Genomic DNA, 22,236 nt, shown 5'->3' with positions numbered 1-22,236 from the left:
ACACATGTAATTATTTTTTAATGGAAATAGCACAGTAAGATTAAGATTCTAAGGACAATGTTTGTGGACAGAAATACTTCTGCATGTTTGGGCAAGGAGACAGGAGAAAGGGAAAGGAATTTACAAAAAAAAAGTTTACTCTTGTGAGAAATAAATTTAATGGCCTTTTAAGAGCCACAAAAAATTGAAACGAAACCAATCCAGTTGTTAGTGAAGTATTTCTGTGAATCTTCATCTCCTCTCCCCCCAAAGAAATGGCAAAGTTGCTTTTGGGCTGTTTTTTGAAACTCCTGTGCTGATTTAGCTGCTAATGAAAGCTGTCTACTAAAAGATTAATTTACACTCTTGCAGATAAACAGTTGGTATTGGGAGACGTGTATGTCTTTTATATAAAGACCACAAAGCACAGGAAACTTCCTGAGCAGATATTGGTAATATAACTGAGCTTTGTTGTTGTGGTTTTCAGTGTTACCAACAGGAAGCCTCAATGGTTTTCTAACAGTCACTTATTCTACTGAGAATAATCTCCATGGACAATACCAAGATCAGCCTTTAAAATAAAACAAAGTATTTCATAACCGCAAAACCAGACAGATGCCAGGGATGATGCAGTAATGGTGACAAAAACATTTTTTCAGATCCAGAAACTCAATTGTGTTATCACACTTGGCGCAAGCTTGTGTTTCTTTCCTGCTCTGTTGAGAGAGACAGTCTCCTGGTGGTCCGAGCAACTATGAGAAATATTACTTTATCAGTAAATACTCTTCTGAATGCTGTTAAGAAGGAACTTGCAGATTCAACTTTGCAGGTTCATCTTGCAGATTCTCCTTTGCAAATTCACCTGCAAAGCCAACCAAGAGCTACCTCTTCACTACAGCTACCAAGCTCCATGTCACTCATAATTACACACCGTTGAAAGAACAACTAACTGCTTGGCAAGCTGGGATTTTGGGCATCAGATTCTGAAACAGTTATAATATAGGCGGGGCTTTAGGCTGCAGCCATCCATCCATGGCTTTTTTTTTTAAATACGACCAGGTGAAAATAAATTTGGCAAGTCACTAAAGACAACTTCCCTGCACTACTTCTAATAACTTTCACATGTATCCCTACTGGAATAAGTATGAAATTCTTTCTCTTGGTTTTATATTAGTTGGATTCTTATGAGTGTGAACTAGTCAGCTGTTACTGGCATTTAGAAGGCAGCTTAATGGTAAGTGTACTGGAAACAGTTGTGACAACTAACAGAAATGGGCTAGAATAAATCATGCTAATGATCATCTAGCTTTATCCTAAAAAACAAAGATCTAAAAAGTATGATTGGACTTCAGCAAGGACTAGCCTGCTTTTAGGAACCTGACATATGCTGAAGTAAGTGGGTCACAGAACAGGTCGCTTCTTCTGAACACCAGTGAAAACATGATTTCAAGCCTACTGTCTCAGAATCTGTAATTAGCACTAGCAATGAAATATTCCCAAAGCCAACCCTGCCACAGCACCTCTAGGAGATAGTCCAACCATCTCCTAACTCTTAATTATGTGAGCTGTCAGTCCAGCTAGATTAAAGGAGATGATTTAAACTGTTTGTGACAATTTGTGTCCAATAGCTTACACAGTCACTTCCCATTGATATGTTCACTTGGCCGTGTCCTTATTTCCAAAAAAAATCCAACATTTTTTTCTGCAAAACATTGCACTTGCAAGCAACAGCAAGTTTGTGAAATATTGCTAGAACAACTTGTACCACACCATCTGCTACAAGAGAACTGAGAAATCAGAGATCTGCCTAGGCTTTGAAATTTGATTTTTAAGATAGTTCCGATTACCATGGTTTGAAGTAACTTCATTCCTGTCGTCTTCAGACTGTGTTCCCCTGTGTATATGAAAAGTACTTTAAGAAAAAAAAAAAAATATAATCTGCTAGGAATTAAAACAGGTCCGTAGTCTGCATTATATTGTCCCTTCTATTGAGTTGGTAGAGTCTTCTCACTTGTAAAATACGGTATGCAAAAATTCTGACTTAAGACCAGTTATGAAAATGAGCATTGAATGCAACCGAATTTGCAGGAATAATGGAATAATTCGGATATCATGGAGAATGATGCAGCAGAGAACAAGGAGCCTATGATTTCATGTTCTACAGGAGACATTTCTCTAGATGCTTAGCTGAACTATCCTTTATTCCCCAAATAATTAGTTAAGAGTTATTTATACATAATGGTCCCACAAGATTTCTGATTTACAGTACAAAGAGCCAGGCGCTGAATACAGTGATTATATTCCATCTGCGTAGGGCATTTACTGACAGGAAAGTCTGCGGGCAAGTAGCTCTGGCTCAAGCTTGCTGCCTTTCACTGGGATGAAAAATAAAGGACACTTTAGGAGGCCCACAAAGTACAGTTGTTAAACAGTCCCTATTTTCTCTCCTTCTTTCCATTTTCCTGTATCTAACCCTTCAGTTTCACTGAATTTCAAAGGGATAGTTATTTGTGCTTCTTCCTATTTTAGAATGTTTTTATCATGTAGCACAGCACTCTAACTGCCTTAGGGGAGCTTTAATGATAATTTTATTTTTAAAAGTATAGGCTTATCTTGCTTGACCTTGATGCACTGAGTAAAAGGTTGCTAAACTCCTCCTCTAGAAAACAAAACAGGGAACAAATGTCCTGCGCCTGCTGGATCAAAAGCTCAAGCGTGGCAGCGCCTTCCATTACCCCAAAATATATCACCAAGGCAACTGTAGCAGTATCGCAAACAGGTATAGCAAAGGCTTCCCAGCCAGGATTTAAATAATCTGATTTTCCTGCAGTATGTTTTCTACAACACTCAGCAAGTCTTTTCGGAGATGAAAAGCATGCTAACACCATTCCAAAGAATATCTTGGTACAGTAGACGGTTATCACTGCTCTTCAGAAAGAAAATTTGAGCATGTCACTGTTTAAAGGTCATACAAGGAGCCGACTAGAGCCGACACAACTTGGAAGTTGTCAGTTGTTGTTGGTTGTACATCTTCTCTCAGACAAACCAATGAAAGGATAAGGAGATAAACTATGTTCCTGTTCTTTACCCTGTTCCTTCTCTGAAAGGGAAAGCAAGCTTGACCTGTGACAGCACCGAGTACTTCTTTTCTTTCCTGGCTGCACTGGACTGTAGGAATTAGATCATAACCAGTGCTCACTGCAGCCTCTCCCAACTCAGTTGTTGTCTCTGTGGTATCAGTTAACTCTGAAGCAGTGTGAATGGGAACAGCAGTGTTTGAACGATCCTTCAGTTTACACTCTTCCTTTCTAGTACTTTACTAGCAACCAACATGCTTGATGATCCATTGCTTGCTTTTATAAATCACAGATTATGTGCTAGGAATGCTAGAGTGAGGCAGTTTGAAGGCCTAACTGCAAAAGGCTGCAAAATCCATCATCATCCTCTACATCTTGGAGAACTCTGCTCCACTGATAAGAAATAACGTGTGCGTATCAGCTTGCTTAGGTCTGGTCTGTTCAACTTCAATACCACAGTGAGTTGAACTCCCCAGGAATCTAGGTATCTGTTTCCATGACAGAATAGCGGGGTGCCACAATACAGATTTCCATATTCCTTCCATAAAGCAGAAAACATCTTCATATTCCTTGTTTCTTCCATAAATACATATAGGCGTTACTTCTGGATATCTGTACTGCTTCTGCTACACAGCTGTAGCTAGAACCTCTGTAACACAGCAAATAAGTTTGGGACAAACTGGTTCAACTCAATCTCCATTTTTTGTAGACAAATGTACTTCAAGTTAATTGCTTAAAAATACTCATCTCAGGTTTTTGGTAGCCTAGCATAAGAGACATTATACTTAATTCATTTGACGCAACCTGTTCTTCAAAATCCTGTGGCAAAACGGGTCTAAGGCCGAAAACCTCGTTTACTTCGATCCTTTTCATAAACAATCAAGAAGCAGCAACCCGTCAAAATGAGCTTTGGCAAGAGTCCTTGGCAAGGTTCATGTCACTCCTGAGATAACAGTTTGAAACCTGTCAACGTGAGCTAAAACAGGGATGTATAACCATAAGGATCTAGCCCAGTTAAGAGGTGGTCTTCCTCACCTCAATGAACATCTCAAGGAGGGCAGATAACCTAGGCTCATCCTTAGACTGGCTGGTTTAGTCACTGGTCCAAGAGTGCTAGCATATAATCCTGTGTGTTTTCCATCACTTTCCACATACTGTGAATACATGTCCTACAGGAGACAGGACAGGTCAGGTTCAGTAAGAAACAACTAGAAGAAAGGAATGCGGATCAAGAAATACCACCAGCAACAAGAGTGTCTCAGTAAAGAAGGGTGGCGCTTAAGGAAAGCCAGCAGGAAGCCAGGTTAAGTAAAACAGGAGAAGGTCAGTAAGTGAAAAATAAGAATAGGAGTAGAGAGAAAAAAAAAATCTCAGACAAGGGTAATCAGGATTGCAAGAGAACAATTTCTCTGAGAAAGGAAGTTAACGCCAAATCCAGGAACTTGACAAGAATCTTTGGTTATTGCCCAAGACAAGCGTTTTAAATACGTACCCAACTTTAACTAGCATTTGCTATAGATTATTAATAGTGAGCTTTTCACTTATGTCTACTGAAACGTATGTGGACTCAGGGAACAATTCAACAGGGTTGAAGCATTCACCAAGGACAAGAGTTTGAAGGCTGCCGCGCAACCCTCAAAAGCTAGATTGGAAACAAAGAAGAAAAGGAAGAAAATATTTCTATAATCTAAAAGAACAGAAAGCTGTATCTTATTTTCAATAGGCACTTTCAATATTCCTTTACAGTCTGCAAAGAAAATAACAGAAGCAACAAAAAACTAAGTAAAATATTACCTTACCACTGAAGCAATAGTCTAGGCAATATAAGTAGTAGAGAAATTACTTTAAAAGTTATGATCGCTCTTATAAGAGAGAAACGCTCTTTTTATATGCCACTGAACAGTTTTATTCAGAGCCTGTTTGCTTTCCAAGCTTATTCTTGTTTCTAGTTCTATGGAAGACAGAGCAGAAGGGTTGGCAGAGCACATTAATTTGTCTGTTTTGCGTGCCTCCCTGCTTAAGAAAGCTTTTTCTTTCCATTTCCCTGCCACTACAAGTAAATAATTCTCCCTACCTTCTGCCTTTAAAATTTAGTAGCACAGAGGGAGGAGCTAGAAGGACATGTTCAGGATGCTGCACTAAATTACTACTAAAACATGCAGCAATAAATGAAAAGATGCACTTGAGTCAAGAAAACCTTAACTGCGTTACTCTGAAGTAACTGTAAGGCCCTACATGCCGAACTATACTTCCCACAGATGTCCTTGCTGTTTCTCGTAATATGCTTGCCTTGTAAGAACAAGAACAAAGTAGTCAGCTGGGTACCAAAACACTAAAGACAGATTCCCATCAGCAGAAGTACTTTTGCCTGCTAAGTCATGCTTAGCAGTCTACACAGCAATTTTGTTCTGCTACTGAAGACATAGATTACAGCAAACTAAAAGAACCAGGATAAGTGTGTAGCTTCTGAGATCTGCTCCCTAACATCGTGAATTTACAATAGTCTCTATTTTAGATTAATGTTTCTCCCCAAGTGCCTTTAAAATACAATCCAATGACAGACTAAATCATGTAAAAAGTTGATGATAACTATGGTTGAAAGAAGCAATGAAAAAGTAATCCTTAGCTTTAATAGCAGTAAGAGTGGGTCGGGCATTTCGGCAAGCACAGAGTTGTTTTGGTTTCCCAGCTGATACTGCTCCCTGAACTCAAGAGCTGTGATAACACTGAGAATTTAAGAACCAAATTTAGTGATGCAGTCTTGTTTTGATAGATACTTACATGTCAGCAGTCACAGCAGATGATATTTACATTTAGGCTGCTGGTTGGATGTTCCTTAATCTTTTCGCCTATGCTTATTCTATTGAGCAAAAGAAATTCTGACAAGGCTGCTTGTCAGAAGCAGCCTTGGTCTACAAACACTGACACCTCCCTCCACTACAAAAAGCCAAACCAGTGATGCTCTCCACAGCAGATTTATTTCTTTAGTATTGCGGATGCATCCACAAACCTAGTCTCAATCTTCTTGCTGAGGCAGACAGGTTTCGGTTCATCACACCTTCCCAAACCTGTGAATTTTATTAAGGAGCTGCCACAGAGATGATAATAATAAAACAATCACAAAACATTGGGGATTAGAAATTTTAGGCACCTTCTAAGAGCAGTTACAAATGGATCATGTTGCATTGCACATTTCTGGTATCAGTTTACAGTGATAAGATAAAAATGGATAGGCATAACTTCAGCTGCAAACTGGAGGGCAGCTGTAATACCTCAATCAAAACCAACTCCTTTCCTGCTTCGGGCTCTATAATACCAACAGCGAGTTATAGATCGAGAAGGGCACGTTATAAGTTCCTCGGTAAACTCTTGCAAGCACATGTAACGTTTATTCTTGTAAACACACCCCGAGCTCGGAACCTCGGCGGTGACAGCTACGGAGCGCTGCAAGCTCCGCTTCCCCGCAGCGGCGCTGGGCACGGGGGCGAGCCCTGGCACACCCCCTCCCCCCCCAAGCCCCGGGGAAGCTCCCCCGGCCCCGAGCCCGCTGCCAGGCCCGCGCCGAGCCGAGCATCCCCCGGGACGTGGCAGCAGCGCGGCGGGGCTGCCGTGCCCTGCCCGGCGCCACCCCCCGAGCCCCCCCCCCCCCCAGCCCGGCGGCAGGCCGCCCGCGGCCCCTTCCCCCCGCTCACCGTGCTGGGCGAAGACGTTGAAGCCGCCCTCCGCCGTGCGCCCGGCCGCCTCCCGCCGGCGGCCCGCCGGCCTGCCCGCGCTGCTCCCGCGCGGTGCCCGCGGCTGCTGCTGCTGGTGGTGCTGGAGGCCGGCGGGCGGCTCCCCGAGGCGGCCCACCTGCTGCCCCATCGCCGCGCTGCCGGCCGCGGCCCCCGCTCACATGCCGCCGCCCCCCGGCCCGGCCCGGCCCGGCCCGGCCCGCCGCTCACGGCCTCGCCCCCCCGGCCCCCGCCGCCATCTTAAACCACAGAGCGCCGGCGGAGCGGGCAGAGCGGCTCCCGCAGCCACCTCCGGTCCTCCCGGGGAGCCCGCCCCCGCCCGTCGCGACAGCGGTCGCGATGGATGGCGCGGGGAAGGAGCGGGGAGCCGCAGCTCCGGCGGGGCGTTTTGTGCTCCTCCAAGCGTTGGGCGGCTCGGGTTCTGTCCCTTCCAAGTGGCCCTTCAGCTTTCGTGGCCGTCCCATATCGCGATATGTTGCACACCAGCGGGTTCCTTCACACCTTGGGGTGAGACCTGCAGCGCTCAGGAACAAGGCCCCGGTGTTTCTGCCCTGCGAGGAGCGGGGCTCAGCCCCGTCCTGGTGGTGCCCAGCCCCATCGCCATCGAGGCGATGCCCGGCCACGCGTCCATCACAGCTTGAGCTCGGACTTTGGTGTTTGCATCGGTGTCACTGCACGTGTCCCCAGGGATTATCCCACTGATGGCAAAGTGACCCCACAATCTCAGAACGCAGCCTCACTGCAGGCTAAAGCTGGGCCCTTACCTGGGCTGTAGCCTACACGCCCAAGCAGGTGGATTAAACGTGGGATCGCTTTCCCATGCGGTCCAGTCCCAGAAGGAGAACTCACACCCTCCTCATGGCCCTGGCACACGGGTGGCAGCCTGCAGGTCTGGATGGCTAACCCATCCTCCTCTTGGCCCTCCTCTTTGTTGTGCACGCACCATGTTCCCACTCCTGTGCATTGCCCGCACCACATGCGCCTCCTCTTCCACTGCTCGTCAGGCCCCAGGTGAACTCCCTGGGCTGCGGCATGTCACCTGCCCTCATCCTCCCTGGGCTGAGGGCACGGAGGAACAGGAAGGCACAGCGGTGTGAGTTAACATCAGGCGTGTTGCTGGACAGGTGTGGCTGGCAGCAGCATCTTGTCATCAGGTGGCTGAGCACACACCATCGCTAATTGGTGTGCAATTAAGCTCCCTTCTTTCAGCTTCTCTACTTCTAGCGTAAGGCTTCCCAACTCAAAGCAGAAGGAAGGAGGTTTCATCCTGAGAGATCGTGGTGCTTGTTGCAGTTTAGAAGACCTAGGTTCTTGTCGGTATTTCGCTCTCCAAGCTAGCTACTATTTCAGCGATATATTGGCCATGTTTGCCTCTCTGGGGATGAGCTGCAAAGCTGTTAGTCTCAGATGCCCTCACTGCATCACTAAGGGCAGTGTCACATTGGCTTGTTGGCAGCCAGCCTCCAAGGAGCCCCAGCAACCCGCATCTAGATCAGCCTTCGTGTGGCTGTCCTAGACTGGGATGGCGAGGAGAAGCTCCTCCATGGAAATCAGCTTTCACGTATGAAATTTCCAGTGACACTTCTAAAGTCATGTTCTACCTTCCCAGGGTCACCACGTGCTACCAAAATGCTATCCATACTCTCACATGTGCTTGAAATGCACCAAGCTGCAATAACAATTCTGCCTTGAAATAGGGGTGGCTCACCCAGCCAGACTGGTGTGCTCTCTGACATGGGCTAGGTTGAACAGGAGCGAGGAGCCTGTGCAGCCAGAAATGCCTTCACTTACTGCATTCATGGACTAAGAGCACAGGAGAGATCAGGAATTAGAGAGAAGCTTGCTAATAGCACACAACAAAACAGTTCCTAAAATAGCCCTGGGAATATTTGGGGTGTAGCACGGGGTACGCACTGCCAAGTCCTGGGACCTACAAGGGACACGGCTATGTGGCTATGAGCAGAGGGTGTCTCTGCAAGACGCACAGTCTCAGGCAGAACCGGTCCACATAGGTATACTCTGCAGTGGAGATTTTTCCTGGTCTCATTCCAGCTAGAATTTGCACGGTTTGGCATTTGTAAATGGTTTGCCTTGTAATCAAAATATATGTTCTCTGGAGACTGCAGAGAGACAACAAACATAAAACTCCCTCGTGCCATTTGCAGCTGCCTTGCAGGATAGAACCACTCTTTCCAATCAACAGGAATAGTATTTTTATTTCCTAATGCCGTTTTACTCACTGATCCTAAAGAACTACACAGAAGAAGGCCATTAGCATTTTAAAAGAAGATGCCAATATCAAGAGACTATTATACGTAGGTACACTAAAGAGAATTGGGTTTAATCACTGCTCTTATTCCTCAGACCTTATGAAATCCCTCATTCTCCATATCAGCAGCTTGTGCACATATAACAGCTTACTGTGGGTTCTTAATGGCTGACTGCACAGAAATTGTCTGGCACAGATATGTCTTAGCTGGGGATGGAGTCAAGCAGGGGCTTTCTAAAAAGGTCTTGCAAAGGGAAGGGGGCTGCAGCATGGTTACCATTTGCTACTGTATAGTAGTATTTTTAGATTGTGCCATACCCTATTTAAAAAGCTTCAAAACCAGTGCCCAAGATGTTACTGGTTGTGGACAGTCTGCTAAACAAGTTATGTCCTCAGACTGTACCCCACTTGCTGCTCTCAACCACATCTTTTAAATGGTGTCGTTTCCTCTGGCCCCACACAGCAGGGGATGCCAAGCCCTTGTTGGTGACCACTCTTCTGGATTGCCTGCTAGAAGAGCGATGGGATATAAACAAGAAACTTTCCAAACTGAAAATGACTCTTTGCTACTGAGTCACTGATGACACTGAGCCACGCCATTCCTTATTGTTAGAACAGGGGCTAATGAGTATTTACTTCATGGAGTGTCACAGTTATTAACTATGCAAAGATTACAACGTGCTTTGAAGAGGTAAAATGTGTATCAATGCTACCTATTATTATCAGCTGTTATGTTATCAGGTTCATGCATTATCAGAAATAGGTTGTTTGTCAGAAGGTAATTTCTTTTGAAGAGGGCTGGCAGCTTTGTGTTAATGTGGTATCCTAATAGTTACTGCCCTCCTGGCAGTTTTGGGCTTCCAGTCAATCTGCCATCTCATGAGCTGTTTGAGTAAGGGATAATAGGACCAAGAAACAAAGGCAGCATTGACACTACAGTAATATGCCTGACCAGAAATGTGGCATTTCTAGAGTCACTTCTGAACTGACTTTAAATATTTACCATATACCCATTTCTTGGAGTTTCTTCTAAGCACTGACAATACATTGCTCCACATCCACAGTGTGCTCCAAAAATCACAAGATTAAGTAATTGCTGGATGAGCAGTCCTATGTGCTCCACATTATGTAATGAACTCACAGCTGTCATTTGCCTGAAGTGTGGGTTCCGTGCCAGAAGAAGCCTGTGGATAAATTGGAGACTCCTGGGCCTGAGTGTTGAGTCAACTGGGCAGTTTTTGTTTGTAACTTGGGAAAAATTAACTAGCATTACTGTACTAGCGGCTTGAAAATTAATTCTAGGAGTAATCTTTGCTCTTCTTCCAGCTCAGACACCTTCAGTGTATCAAAGCTGCACAGAGGAACAGATGTATTTTAAACATTTGGCCTGTATTTAGGATATGACCAGTATTAGTTGAGGTATTTGTGAATTGCCTAGGACAGCAGGGGCCTGACCCTAGGCATTTGGAGAATCCTCAAGAGTAAAGGATACCTGTGCTTCCCACGTCAAGATTATTGCGCTTTTACTACAATACCAGAACAAATCATGGAAATCAGGACAGCTGTAACTCACCTGGGATATCTGCACAGGCAGAGGGTGATGTCCACTAGATGGCCCCGGCATGGCCGCTCAGCTACCTGTAACACTCAGCCTTCAGCTGTGCGAACAGCAGGCAGCCACCTCTGAGCCAGAACAAAAGGGTTCTAGGGAAAGACATTAAAAAGAGAATGAAAGATTTTAAGATCTGATAAAGGCTTTGTGACACGAAGTTAGTTACCCTGCAATAAACACTGAAAGCTTGTTAAGTGCTGAGCCATTTACAAGGAGAATGTAATTTCTGACATTCGCTCATCCTGTCATCTGTCACTGACAGCTCTTAACATACACCATCCACAGAGATCTTTCGTGGCACAATAGGTAGCATTTCAGTGTTGTTTTAAAAGTTATTTTTAATCATTACTATGATTTAAATTAGAATGTATGCACAGCGCATGCAAGATTGCTTGAAGTACTTGCAGGCCTGTTCAATGAGCAGCTACAAACATAAAAGCTTTCTCAGGAAGTGCAGCTTTCTAACAGATTTTGCCCAACAGCACAAAAGGTTCACGTGCAGCCCTTAACAGATGAAATTTCTTCTGTTAGTAACTGTTCTTTTCTTCCAAGGTAGTTAAAATAAAACTCTACAAACACGTCCATTCTGTTTTTGCATTAGGTATACTGTCCAACTAACCACCCTCACAGGATCCTAACAGCGTGGCTGGTCATTGTGTGTATATCTATTAACTGTGCACTGGAACATATTAACTACTCTGAGGTTGTGCATGAACTATTCCCATCATCGTATACCCTTAACCTTTTCATGGCCTCCATCGGAGCAGAGCTAGAGGTGGGGGGACATGGAAAAAGCAACTTATAGGACTTCTTCAGTAACTGTTTTCCTGACTAGTATATATTTGTGTGAGTGCTACAGCTGCACCGCCCTTCCCAAGCATCTGTTTAAGGCACGAGAGGTTGTAGAGGGGTATGCTAATAAGAACATTAAGAATGGTGTTTGTTTGCCTTTTTCTCTGGAAAATGATGTCTCTACCAAACAGAAAATGATGACAAGTCTCTGCACCTGCTGGCAATTGCAAATTAGTACTCAACTTGCACAGCATGTCTACTGATAAAGTACATTTGCTGAGGCAATACGAGGTCCCTCGATAGTGTTGGTGATGATTCAGGCCTTTAGGCATTTGTCTGCGGGAGGGTCAATAGGAGTATTTTGCCACCAGACTTTCAGCATTGCCTTAATTCGTGTTTAGGAGCCTAATTATTTTGATTCTTAATTTGAAGTCTTACGAGCTCACTGGATAGTGAAAGATCTCTAGTCTGCAGATGGAAGCTTTTTGTTTTGTGTTTTTGCTTTTTTCTCACTGAGAAGTTTGTAGCCAAAGAGCTGACATTTAGCTAAAGGATAGCAAATGCTTCAGAGTGCAATGCTTACTGTATCTCCATCCATGTCCCTAAGACCAAACTCATCCCACCGTAGATTCCTCTGATGACTACTGTACTATATTTAAATTAGAGTCAGCAAAGCACAATAGTAGTCCAAAACAAAATAAAGGCTACATTAGCTAGGGAAAAAAAATTCTTATCTTGGTTTTCTAAGATGTGCGGTTAAAATAAGATGGAATTAAGACTTATCAGTGATTCCTCTCCATGCTCTTTGCTTCACATGCTGATTTCCCCTCACGCTTCCTTCACCGCTGTCTTCTTTCTTGCCCCCTCTGGTTGTCACTCATGCTCAGGACACTTTGCCAGCCAGAGTTCCCAGCACCTTCACTGCGCTTTTCTAAATCATACTGAAAACCAAACATTGCAATGTTGCCCTTGTTAAAAAAATTAATCTCTGTGATTGCACTCCTGGTATTGAATCGTACACATTTCTGAATTTAGTCTCTGGTCTTGTCAGGAAACCTAAGTGTACAACTTCTTGCAGGATTGGTGTTCTCTGTTACAAATTCAGGGTGGCATGGATCCAACCTTGCTCTGGACTGCTTTGGTAAATGCCCATGTGCCCCGGCCATGACTGATGCCATGCTCTATACAATGGTCCTAAATAATTAAATCACTTCTTAAAGTGAAAGTTCAGTCTCAAGTATTATTACTGTTTAATTTGACAAAGACCTGGTAGATTATTCCTTGGCAGGCTTTTTTATTTAGTTATGCAAGAATTGCAAGCAATTACTGTGTCTTTCAAATGACACAGTGTTCCTGCCTCGTATTGTAATACAGAATTAAATATGTCAATTTTTTAGTTTTCAAATTGAATATTGTTTCTTTAAAAGTGCTCAGTAATGTGAAACAACCAAAGAAAAATGTAATTGTAGAAATGAAGCAGGAGAAAGCACCAGGGTTTTTAAAGATGTTTCTGCAAATGTGTTTCTTTGTGTGAGTGCACAGAATAGAATAGTACCCAAGAGATCAGCATATACATTTGTAATCAAATCTCACTTAAGTTTAAAACTTGTTCCTTCTGTTAAACATGCAAATATTTCCATTCTCTTTGCAAATTCTGCCTCTCCGCTCATTACCAAGCCTCTCAGAAAATACATAAGCCCTAATCTTTCTCTGATCAGGCTCTTAATGTGTTTTGTGTGGTCTCTATTTAGACTGTAAACTTGCTGAAGTAGGAAATGTCTTATAAAAAAACAACTACACTGTCTCATTTCACATCCAAATTCTTCTCCCATACCAGCTGTGTGTGTTTGCCTAGCAGCAAGTCTTCTGTTAATGAATGTCTTGTTCTCATTAGCTTGTCAGGCTGGATATGTAGCCCGTAGTTCCCACTCACACAGAGCCGCGCTCCTTCCCTTGTAGCTTCTGGTAAAGCAAATAATGAGATATACAAAGCCTTGTGTCTCTGAGTTTGACCTTTGTACTTTTAATCATTAACTAACACAGAATGCCAAAATTAAGTAACTAGCTGCTGGTTAAATATATTTAACATAAGCTGAGTCCTGTGGGCTGCCTGGTGTGGGGGATCACTGCAGACTTTGCCTTCGGCTGCCACTTCCAAGCCCTCTTTAAAAGAGGGAAAAAGTAGTTTGCTGAGGCTTGCGCAGCAGAGCCAAGGGAGTTGTACTCTGCATTTGTGTTGAGGTCCAGGGTGGACTGTCTGACAACTTGGAGGTCTCCAAAATGAGGTCCTGAACAACCTGATCTAATTTTGAAGCTAGCTGCGCTTTGAGCAGAAGACCGGCCTAGATGAGCTCCAGTGACCCCTGCCAGCTTAAATTCTTCTTCATCTACATGTTTCCTCCATTCAGAGCATTAATGAAGACTCCTCTAACTAGCCTCAACTTGTAGGAACTAAATATTTCTGGAACCTCTACTTCTCCATCTGATTTGTGTAAGATTAGCCAACAGGTTTGAAAGTTACTGGAGGTAAAAGACAGATGGGGCTGACAGACAGACACTCCCTTCACCACACGCACAAGATGACTGTACAAGCCTTGTCTTCTTAAGAAAACCTTTCTTCCATTTACGTTTGTTCAGAAAACTTGTCAAGTGTGCACCTAATGAGGCCTGAAGCCATGCTCCGTACTCCCAGCTGCGGCCAACCTGAAATAATACCTCCCTAGAGCCAACAGCACATTTCATACAGCTGAGATATTTACTGTGCAATGGGAACTATGCAGAGAAGTTGAGACATTTAAGACTGAAACCCGGGCATCTTCTTTCTGATAGTCAGAGATTATATCGCTGTGCTCACACAAGTGCATGTTTAAGTCTGCCTGCTGCCTTGTCCGTCTCTGCCAGCAGAGACGGGAGTGTGTCTGTTACCTATCTGTGTCATCCTCAACTTTCTCATACCCAAGAGTGACAGAAAGGGGAATTTGACCTCAGCATGCTAGAGACCGCCTGGCTGTCTGCTGTCTGCCTTTCCCTTTTTGTCTCTTCTTTCTCAGGATGTAGTCACACTACAAAATTACCTTGAGTGATCTGTCTCAAAGTTTTTCCCAGGGGCTGCTTGTGATAAAGGGCAGACGTATGACGTGCATTAACAGTCCGTGCTGCCAGGGGAGACGCTGATATAGCATGAATCCACCATGGATTGCACATGACCCTGAGGTTTCTGTTTACTTAAGCCAACTTTACATCCCTCAGTATTTCTTCTGCAAGGGAACAGTTCTATAGCTTCAGCCCAGGAAGCTTGCCTGATCAGCTGAGTGGCTCCTTTTGCAGCGAGGGCAGAAAGCTATTTTGTTTCCTTTTCTCCAGGTTTGCAGAGAACACACCTATATTCTCCAGCTTTTGATGGCTCAGGAAAACATTACTTTTGTGTTCCTGAGAAAGAGCTTCAGAGCACTTCTATTTTCTGCCTCACAGGGAAGCAGTAACTGTGAAATTATCAGCATCCTCTGTGTCTGTACGTTCCCTGGAGTTGTTATACAGTGCAGTCTGAAATAGAGAGCTGGCCTCGGGGATTTGCTAATGATGTATTCAGTCCCAGCATGGCACATGCTCATTCCTGGGGAGTTACTGAGTTAACATTTATAGTTCTACACTTTTTCTCTGAGTACATGAAACCCTCTGATTTTCCCTCAGCACTGAGGTCTTGTGTACTGGATTCTCTTCTCATGACAGCTCATTTGGATTACCTCCAGAAAGCTCTCAGCCTGGATCCTTCCCCCTAAAATCACAGACTACAGTAGCATCACACCAGTGATTCTCCCATAACTTGGTGCTGGATCAGCAGGCAACAGTGAAATGAGGTCTTCTGAGGCACATTTTCAAAATAATAAAGCACAGACTTCCGCGCTGAAGATGGGTGGTTGCTATTGCGGGTGCTGGAAGCCTTTTGCAACTAGGTGAATAAGCTCATAAATGGGAAGCAAGGAGCTGGCAGACAGTGAGGAAAACACAAGTGGAAAAGCTGTGGGTAGTAAGCGCTGCTGACTGTCTCAGTGGTTCTAATGTGGGCCATACTGTAGAGAAATGGCAGTAGCAAAGGATGAACCGAACTCACTCAAGGTTTACCCTGTTCTCTGCTTGGTTTGTTGATTCGTGTTTCTCCAGCCACTTTATGCAACGAGGGGACTTTTTTGTGTGTGGGGGCAAGGGTTGAACTAACAGGAACACTTTTACTATATTTCATATTAACTTGCTAGTGAAGACAAGACCTCTCTTGCATGACCTACATGCTTGAGCTCAGAATCCCTCTCCTGGGCCTGCCATCTTCAGATTTAAATCCTTTAAACAAACTCAAGTTTTCATCTCCTCATCCATATTTCCAAAGCATGCAAGCCTCAAGGCACTAGGCCAACAACGGAATATTGCTGAGCACAAAGATGTTCTTGTAACCACATCAACTCAGCCCAATGCCGATCAACTGCAGCAGCAAACCCTGCAGATTGTTTCACCTCCCAGTATAGATTCATTATAATCTCCTATTTTTACTGGTCGTCAGCTGATAGCTAAAGCTCCTCTTTCAGCTTTGTAACTCTGACTGTTTTTTCTTTTTTTTTTTTTTTCACTTTCAGTGAAATTCTGTTGAGAGCTGCCAGAGACTCAGCTGTGACATGGATCTATCTGAATTCAGGGTTTTGGAAGTGTTCCTTCACGCTTGTCATCTCCTTCAAAAAGCACTGCATTGTACCAAGTCTGTACATTCTTTACTGCTCTACTTGTTGCTATGGCCAGAGATGCCAAGTTTCAGTCCAATTCTTCTGGGAGACTAGACAGAAATCTGGATTTTCTTTCTTTCTGCTTTGTTTCTGCTCCTGGCCCCTACACTGTTCTCCCTTACCATCACCCCAAACTTTTTTCCAAGGCAGCTTGGAAACTTGGAAAGTACTGCCCTCTCCAGTCTCTCAAGTTTTTACAACCCGCAGCACTCCCTCCTTTCCCTGATCAGGCAGGCAGTGAAGAGAACACGTGGATAGGTTCCCTCTCTGGCCAGGTATTTCCAAAGTCAGGGAGAAGCAAAAAGGAAGAAATGGGAATGGCCTTGAGCAGTGAAGAGGAAAGGTTTTGGCAGGGGAGCCACAAATGCATGGTGTTCTCTGTCCTCATCAGGCTTGGGAAAGGTTCTTGCAGAAGGGAGAGCAGCAGGCCTGGCTGCATCATTGCTATGGAAACAGCCAAAGAGCTGGTTGGGCGGATTTAGAAATGTCTCCTGCTTGGGACTACTTTCAGTAGACGTCATCTATCTCTGCAGAGATTAAAACAAAATGGAAAAGAGAAAATGCCTCATGCTGAAAGCTGAAAACCCATTTTCTTTCTCAGTTTACAATGGAAAGTCAATCTTCTCCTCCCAGAAATATGTCATAGTTTTGCTACTTTGCGGGGGCTTTTGCTATAAAGACCAACCACTCTTGGCATTTTGATCTTAGCTGCCATTCTGAATCTCCTAGACTTCTCCATGGTGTTCCCCACAGAGTTTCTTTAAGTAGCCAGCGCAGTGGCAAAGTGACATTTCTCTGTAAGATCTCTCCTTGATGACCCCAGGGATCTCGTATTCACTCAAAGAGAAGACCCAGCTGATCTGATCACACCATAGCAGCTCGATGTTTTTTCCCCACACTTTTTCCACAGCCTCATAACGTTGTTTCTGAAGACAGTCTAAAAGAGTACCAAAAAATTATATTATGGTTTGCATATCAAAGCCCTGCCCTGAAAACATGCTGTTGTTTCTGAAACTGAGGGGTGGGGAAAGCCATGGAAGTCTCCCACATCAGAAAATGAAAATGTTGCTTACTGCACACAGAAAGTTATTAGTCCCTATAACATGGGCTTTGCAACATACAGAATAGGTAGGACTTTGTGATTTTTACCTTCACATGCCTGTCCTGGGAATTCCCCTGGCTCAGTCATTACAAAAGCACCAATTCTCTTCCATGTTCATCAACAGTCAGTGCTTTTATACTGTTACAAATAAATGGGAGGCAAGGAAATGGTAGAAAATACTGACTTACGCTATTTTGTCCAGCTAAGCATCTTAGCAGCTATGGGGAGAGCGGAGTGCCTCATTTTTACCTAGGAAACAGAGAAAGGAAACAAATTATTATGAAGTACTGAGAGGAAGAGATTTCTGGTCCAAACTGGCTAACCAATGGATTTTAATGACAGGTCATGCTAATTCCTCCTCAGCTCTCATCCTTTCTATGGTAGAGAAATGCTTAGCTGCTTCTGGGAGATGGTGTTGGGCTGCCTTTGGTTCAGAAGAAACACCACAAAGAGGACACAGCAAGGCCAGAATCATCTTTCAGGATTATACCACGTGACATTTGCATCCCCCCCCTTTTTTTTCCTGGTATCTATTTGTGTACTTCTGCAGTTGTTTGATTCCTCTTTCTTTTTTGCTTTCTCCTTACCTTTAATCTGTCACTAAATCCCCCTTTGGAAATGAACACCAGAACTAAAGACCAAACTTAGAATGTCTGACAGGTTTATGCACGGAGGTGTCTGAAAGGATCAAAAAGCAACCCCTGGAGCTGTTAACCCCTCCAGCCAGGGGCAGAACATGCCCTGCCATCTCCCTCCAGAGCACTGCCACACGACATGCCAAGAGGTCCACCACAGCTACACTATGGGACAAATGACCTACAGAGTGAGCAGTCATTAAAATAGTTGTGAAGCATCTGCTCTTCCACCTACTGTGTCTTATCTTCCCAAGGAAGGGCCCCAGCTGTGCCACACAGCTGGCAGTCTGTGGAGTCACAAGGAGCATGTAGAGTTGCTGGTGGAAGAACGGGAAGGAGACAGTGGCCAAATTCAGCACTGTGTTTCCACAAAAATATTTAGAAGGCCCTTAGAAGCAGAAGAGTCAATACCAGTAGCTAGGCCTGTTTGTTCTGGAACTGAACTCTGAAGTCACTCTTCCAGGGCTGACTGCACATTTAATGCAGTGTGTTCCTGCTGAAATGACTTCAGAGCCCCTCTCACTGAGGCAGTTCAATACTTTCATGCAATTTTAATAAGCAGCAGCATATGCTGCAAAATAAATCTGAGATTGGTTTGAGCTCATGTCACGCGGAGAGTGATTATCATATATAATGTGGTTGGGACCCAGATGAAATTGTTTCCAAGCCTAACGGAAAGAGAAAGCTGGGATGTTACAGAAGGTAAAGAGCAGTAGCAGAAAAAACAGTTCAGCTTGGCAGGGTTAAACAGGGGTTATACCTATACAGATTCAATACCTTTCATGATCTGATGCCAGATTAGAAGGATCTTCTCCTTTTTAACTATACTGAAGAAAGAACGCCCTCAATTTAAACAAGCAAACAAATAAAACTAAAATACCAGCCCAGATGGCAAGAATAATCCTATTACTTTAAAATGGTAGGGAAAGGAAAAATGATTTGCCTCTCAGAAAACAATGCAAGTTTCACAGAAGCATATGGTTGTAGCAAGAAGCTCAGCACCTGAATTTCGGAGCTTGCAGAGAAATCCAGCACCCTGCTGCTGCCAGGCAGTAGGGCTTTGCTTTTTTTTTTTTTTGAAGGATGATTTCAGCTCAGTAGCAAAAAGTGGTGTGATACCACAAGCAAGGAAACCACTGCCCTCTGCCGAGAGAGATGTGATTGTTTCTTTGACTGTTTCAACTGCCAGCAAAAACAGCAACTTCATTGCTTGGAAAGTAGCTGTACGGGGAATTGTTTGCTGGAGTCTGAGTTTAATTCCTGCTGCTTGTCTTTTCTCAGAAGTGTGCTAATCTGAATCTCTTTTGCCAAATATTTTGAAAACTCTCAAGGCCGCATACAGAGTAAAGAGGAACAAGGGTAATTATGCACAAAATCTTGACATGATGATAGCAGGAACTGTGAAAAGTTGTACTGGAGGTTTAAAAAGCAGTTTTTATGATTTACAAACACTTCAGGCATCCTCAGCGATGTGATGTCTGCTGGAGCCAGTGTTAGGTTTTCTTGCCAAAATTCAGTCATGCATTATCAGATCAGGCTGAAGTCCACTACAGTTTCTTAAAGGCCTCTTTTTTTTTTTTTTTAAAACTGCAGCACTTGCCTGATTGAGTTTTGACCTCAGTCTTACATCAGCACCATTTTGTTTTTCTGGTTGTGCAAAAACAAAAGCTCATTCATTTCTGTACTTAAAATAGGCGTTACCTTATGGGTCTAACTTTACTCTCATTCTGCTGTGTTTTTTTTTTAAAGGAAAAAAATCAACATTTAAAAAGTGTAACTTGTAGCAACATTTTCTACCACTTGAGGGAGCGCTTTCATTTATACAGTAGGATGTTGCTATGGTGCATGCATATTGGGAAATTACAAACCATACCTGTAAACAGCACATTCTAGGAAATAACTACACTTCACTGAAATATGTGAGAGTATTGAGGCTTCCAGGTGACCGTATTTAAAGCCTAGATAGAAGTTTTAAAGGAATTACTGATTCCAGTCAAAATTAGAGGCAATACATGTCGGCATCAGAAACAGCCACAGCTACTTAGTACCTGGGCTGACTAAAATAGTAAATAAAGCAGTTATACAGAATAAGGAATAGGCAGCATTAATCACATCTGTGCTGCAACAGCGCTGAGAAAGATGGAAAGGAACAGGGCTGGGCACAGGTTTTCTAGAGGGGCTGCAGCGACCTCAGCCCTCTGCCTCAGCTCCCTGACTGTCCCTGTCTTGCCATAACTCACGGTCAGCACCAGCCATGCTCACAGACCCCAGCAGTCACCACGCGGATGTATTTGTCCACCCTGGGCAGCACGTGTGGGTTAACATCAGAAGCAAGTAAGCATAAGTAAAGGGTTGGAGTGTCAGGGACACCAGCTGCCATGCCAACAAATGGGGGCAACCACGCCGTGATTCATCCAGGGGTGCTCAGAAACGGTTGTGGTTAGGCAACCTTTGAGCAACGCAACCAGCAGGATTAATGGAAAACACTCGAGAAAATCAAGAAGCAGCTTACTGACAAGCATAGTAAATGATGAAACAATACAGCGGGTTGGACCTGTGAAGACAACAACAGAAGATAGGCATGAGTGGCAAAAAACAGGTGGCAATGGCTTTTTCTATTTTTTTTAAAGGATGGGAAGATACGTAACAAGGGGAGCTGCTTTGCTTTTCACCTTGGGTGAGCTGCCTGGAGACGCACTCAGAACGAAAGGAAGGGTATGTTGTCAAACAGCGCTTTTAGGGAACGGCTGAGTGACCAGAAGTGCCCACCACACCGTGCTTCTTTGGCCTTAGAGATTTTTCAAGAGGTGTTAAAATATGGTGGCACCTATCCCTTCGAGGCAAAGTAAGCAAAGCAAGTTGGCTAGCTCTGAAAGTTAGGTGCACTTTCCTTTTTGCTAAAGGGATCTCATTTTCCTACCGTCTGGAGTTGGGGTTTTACTGATTTGATGGAACAGTTTCATCAACAATTTTTTCATCTTTAGCAAACTTTGAGAGTTTTTTTTTTCTTCTTCTTTTCCACTCATCCACCCAGGTCATGCTGGCACCACAAGACACTTCTGTGTAAAAAGCTAGCACAGCGTTTTCAGCATGAGGGCACCAGTGGTCATGGATAGCCTGACTCAGAGTATCTCTAAGAAGCCTTGTGCTAAAAATGAGTTGATAAAAATGGGCTCAGTTTTGTTAAAGTTCCCAGTGCTGTCATCCATGCTGCTATTTGCATTGCAGCAGTGAAAGGATTTTTTGCTTTTTCATTTTTTACAACAATTTTCCTATTAAATGGCATGAAAGATGGGTGGTGGGACCACTGCAAACTAAATCTTTCAGACTCTCACTCAGTGGCTCTGCTCAGAGTCCCCAAGGATTCTTTAAAATAGCTTAATAGTTCCAGCAGTTACAGGTTTAAAAAAGCATTTCACGGGTATGCGTTGGCCAAAACATTTTTTTTGTACTAACAGTAAGGTGAAATGCAACAGAAACTCTGAAATATTTTACTACCTCAGCATATTTTGTACCGTGGTTTGGGACAACCTTTTGAGGTATATCTGCACACGTAGCATGCATAGCACTGCTTTGAAGCCGTGAAGAGAAGGAAAAGACATGAAAGTTAGTGGCTTAGTTCTTATTTTAGCAATGCTTTCCCATCTACGCTGTAAATTGCAGCTACTGAAAGGTTACTAGAGTTTGTTTGCTGCTGACGTGTTCCAGTGACTCACAGTCCGTCATGTGCCTGTGTCTTCCTAGAGAAAGGCACAAAGCAAGGGTGTGGGTTTGAGCCTTTCACCCAACTCCTGTCACTCCAGGGTACGGACTGGGAAAAATGAGATGTCTCCGTCCAAGCCCCTTCCTCAGCCCCCACCTCACGGTCGAGCTGGGGCTCATTCCCCACACAAGGCGTCCTTGGGGCTCCCCGGGAACACTTGGGAGAGCCAGCAGCCCACAAAGCCTCTTCGTGGGCACAGGGAGCGCCACACAACTTGGCAGGCGCTCTGTGCGTGCTTCCCCTTCAACAGATTTGCCCCTGCTCGGGTAAAACGCTTTGAAGTTGGGTCCCTGCAGAGGCCACGCGTGTCGCCCAGCCCCGGGAGCTGGACGAGGCGCTGGCTGAGCAGCCGCTGCCTTCCTCCCGAGGGACGAGGGCGGCTGCGGCAGCCAGGTCCCCCCAGCCCCTCGCAGGGGTCTCGGGGCTGCTGCCGAGCGCTGACGGGACCCGGGGGCGGCCCCTGACAGGAGGCGAGAGGCGGGAAACGGGAGGGGACCGGGAGGGGGG

At 44.4% G+C, this 22,236-nt stretch overlaps 1 protein-coding gene across 1 annotated transcript in view; it reads right to left on the bottom strand.

Moving 5' to 3' along the window:
* The window catches only part of ABL2 (ABL proto-oncogene 2, non-receptor tyrosine kinase), a 46,605-nt gene extending 39,636 nt beyond the window's left edge, over positions 1 to 6,969 (bottom strand). Inside the window, exon 1 of the mRNA XM_083845883.1 lies at positions 6,749 to 6,969. Within this exon, the coding sequence (XP_083702009.1) occupies positions 6,749 to 6,917 (169 nt within the window). The 5' untranslated portion in view covers positions 6,918 to 6,969. The remainder of the gene's footprint in view (positions 1 to 6,748) is intronic.
* Positions 6,970 to 22,236: the final 15,267 nt, after the last annotated feature.

This window comes from Anser anser (assembly GCF_964211835.1).
Source record: "Anser anser genome assembly, chromosome: 8".
Lineage (NCBI taxonomy): Eukaryota > Metazoa > Chordata > Aves > Anseriformes > Anatidae > Anser > Anser anser.
The sequence above is the reverse complement of the archived record's forward strand: the minus strand, read 5'-3'. Positions and strand labels throughout refer to the sequence as shown.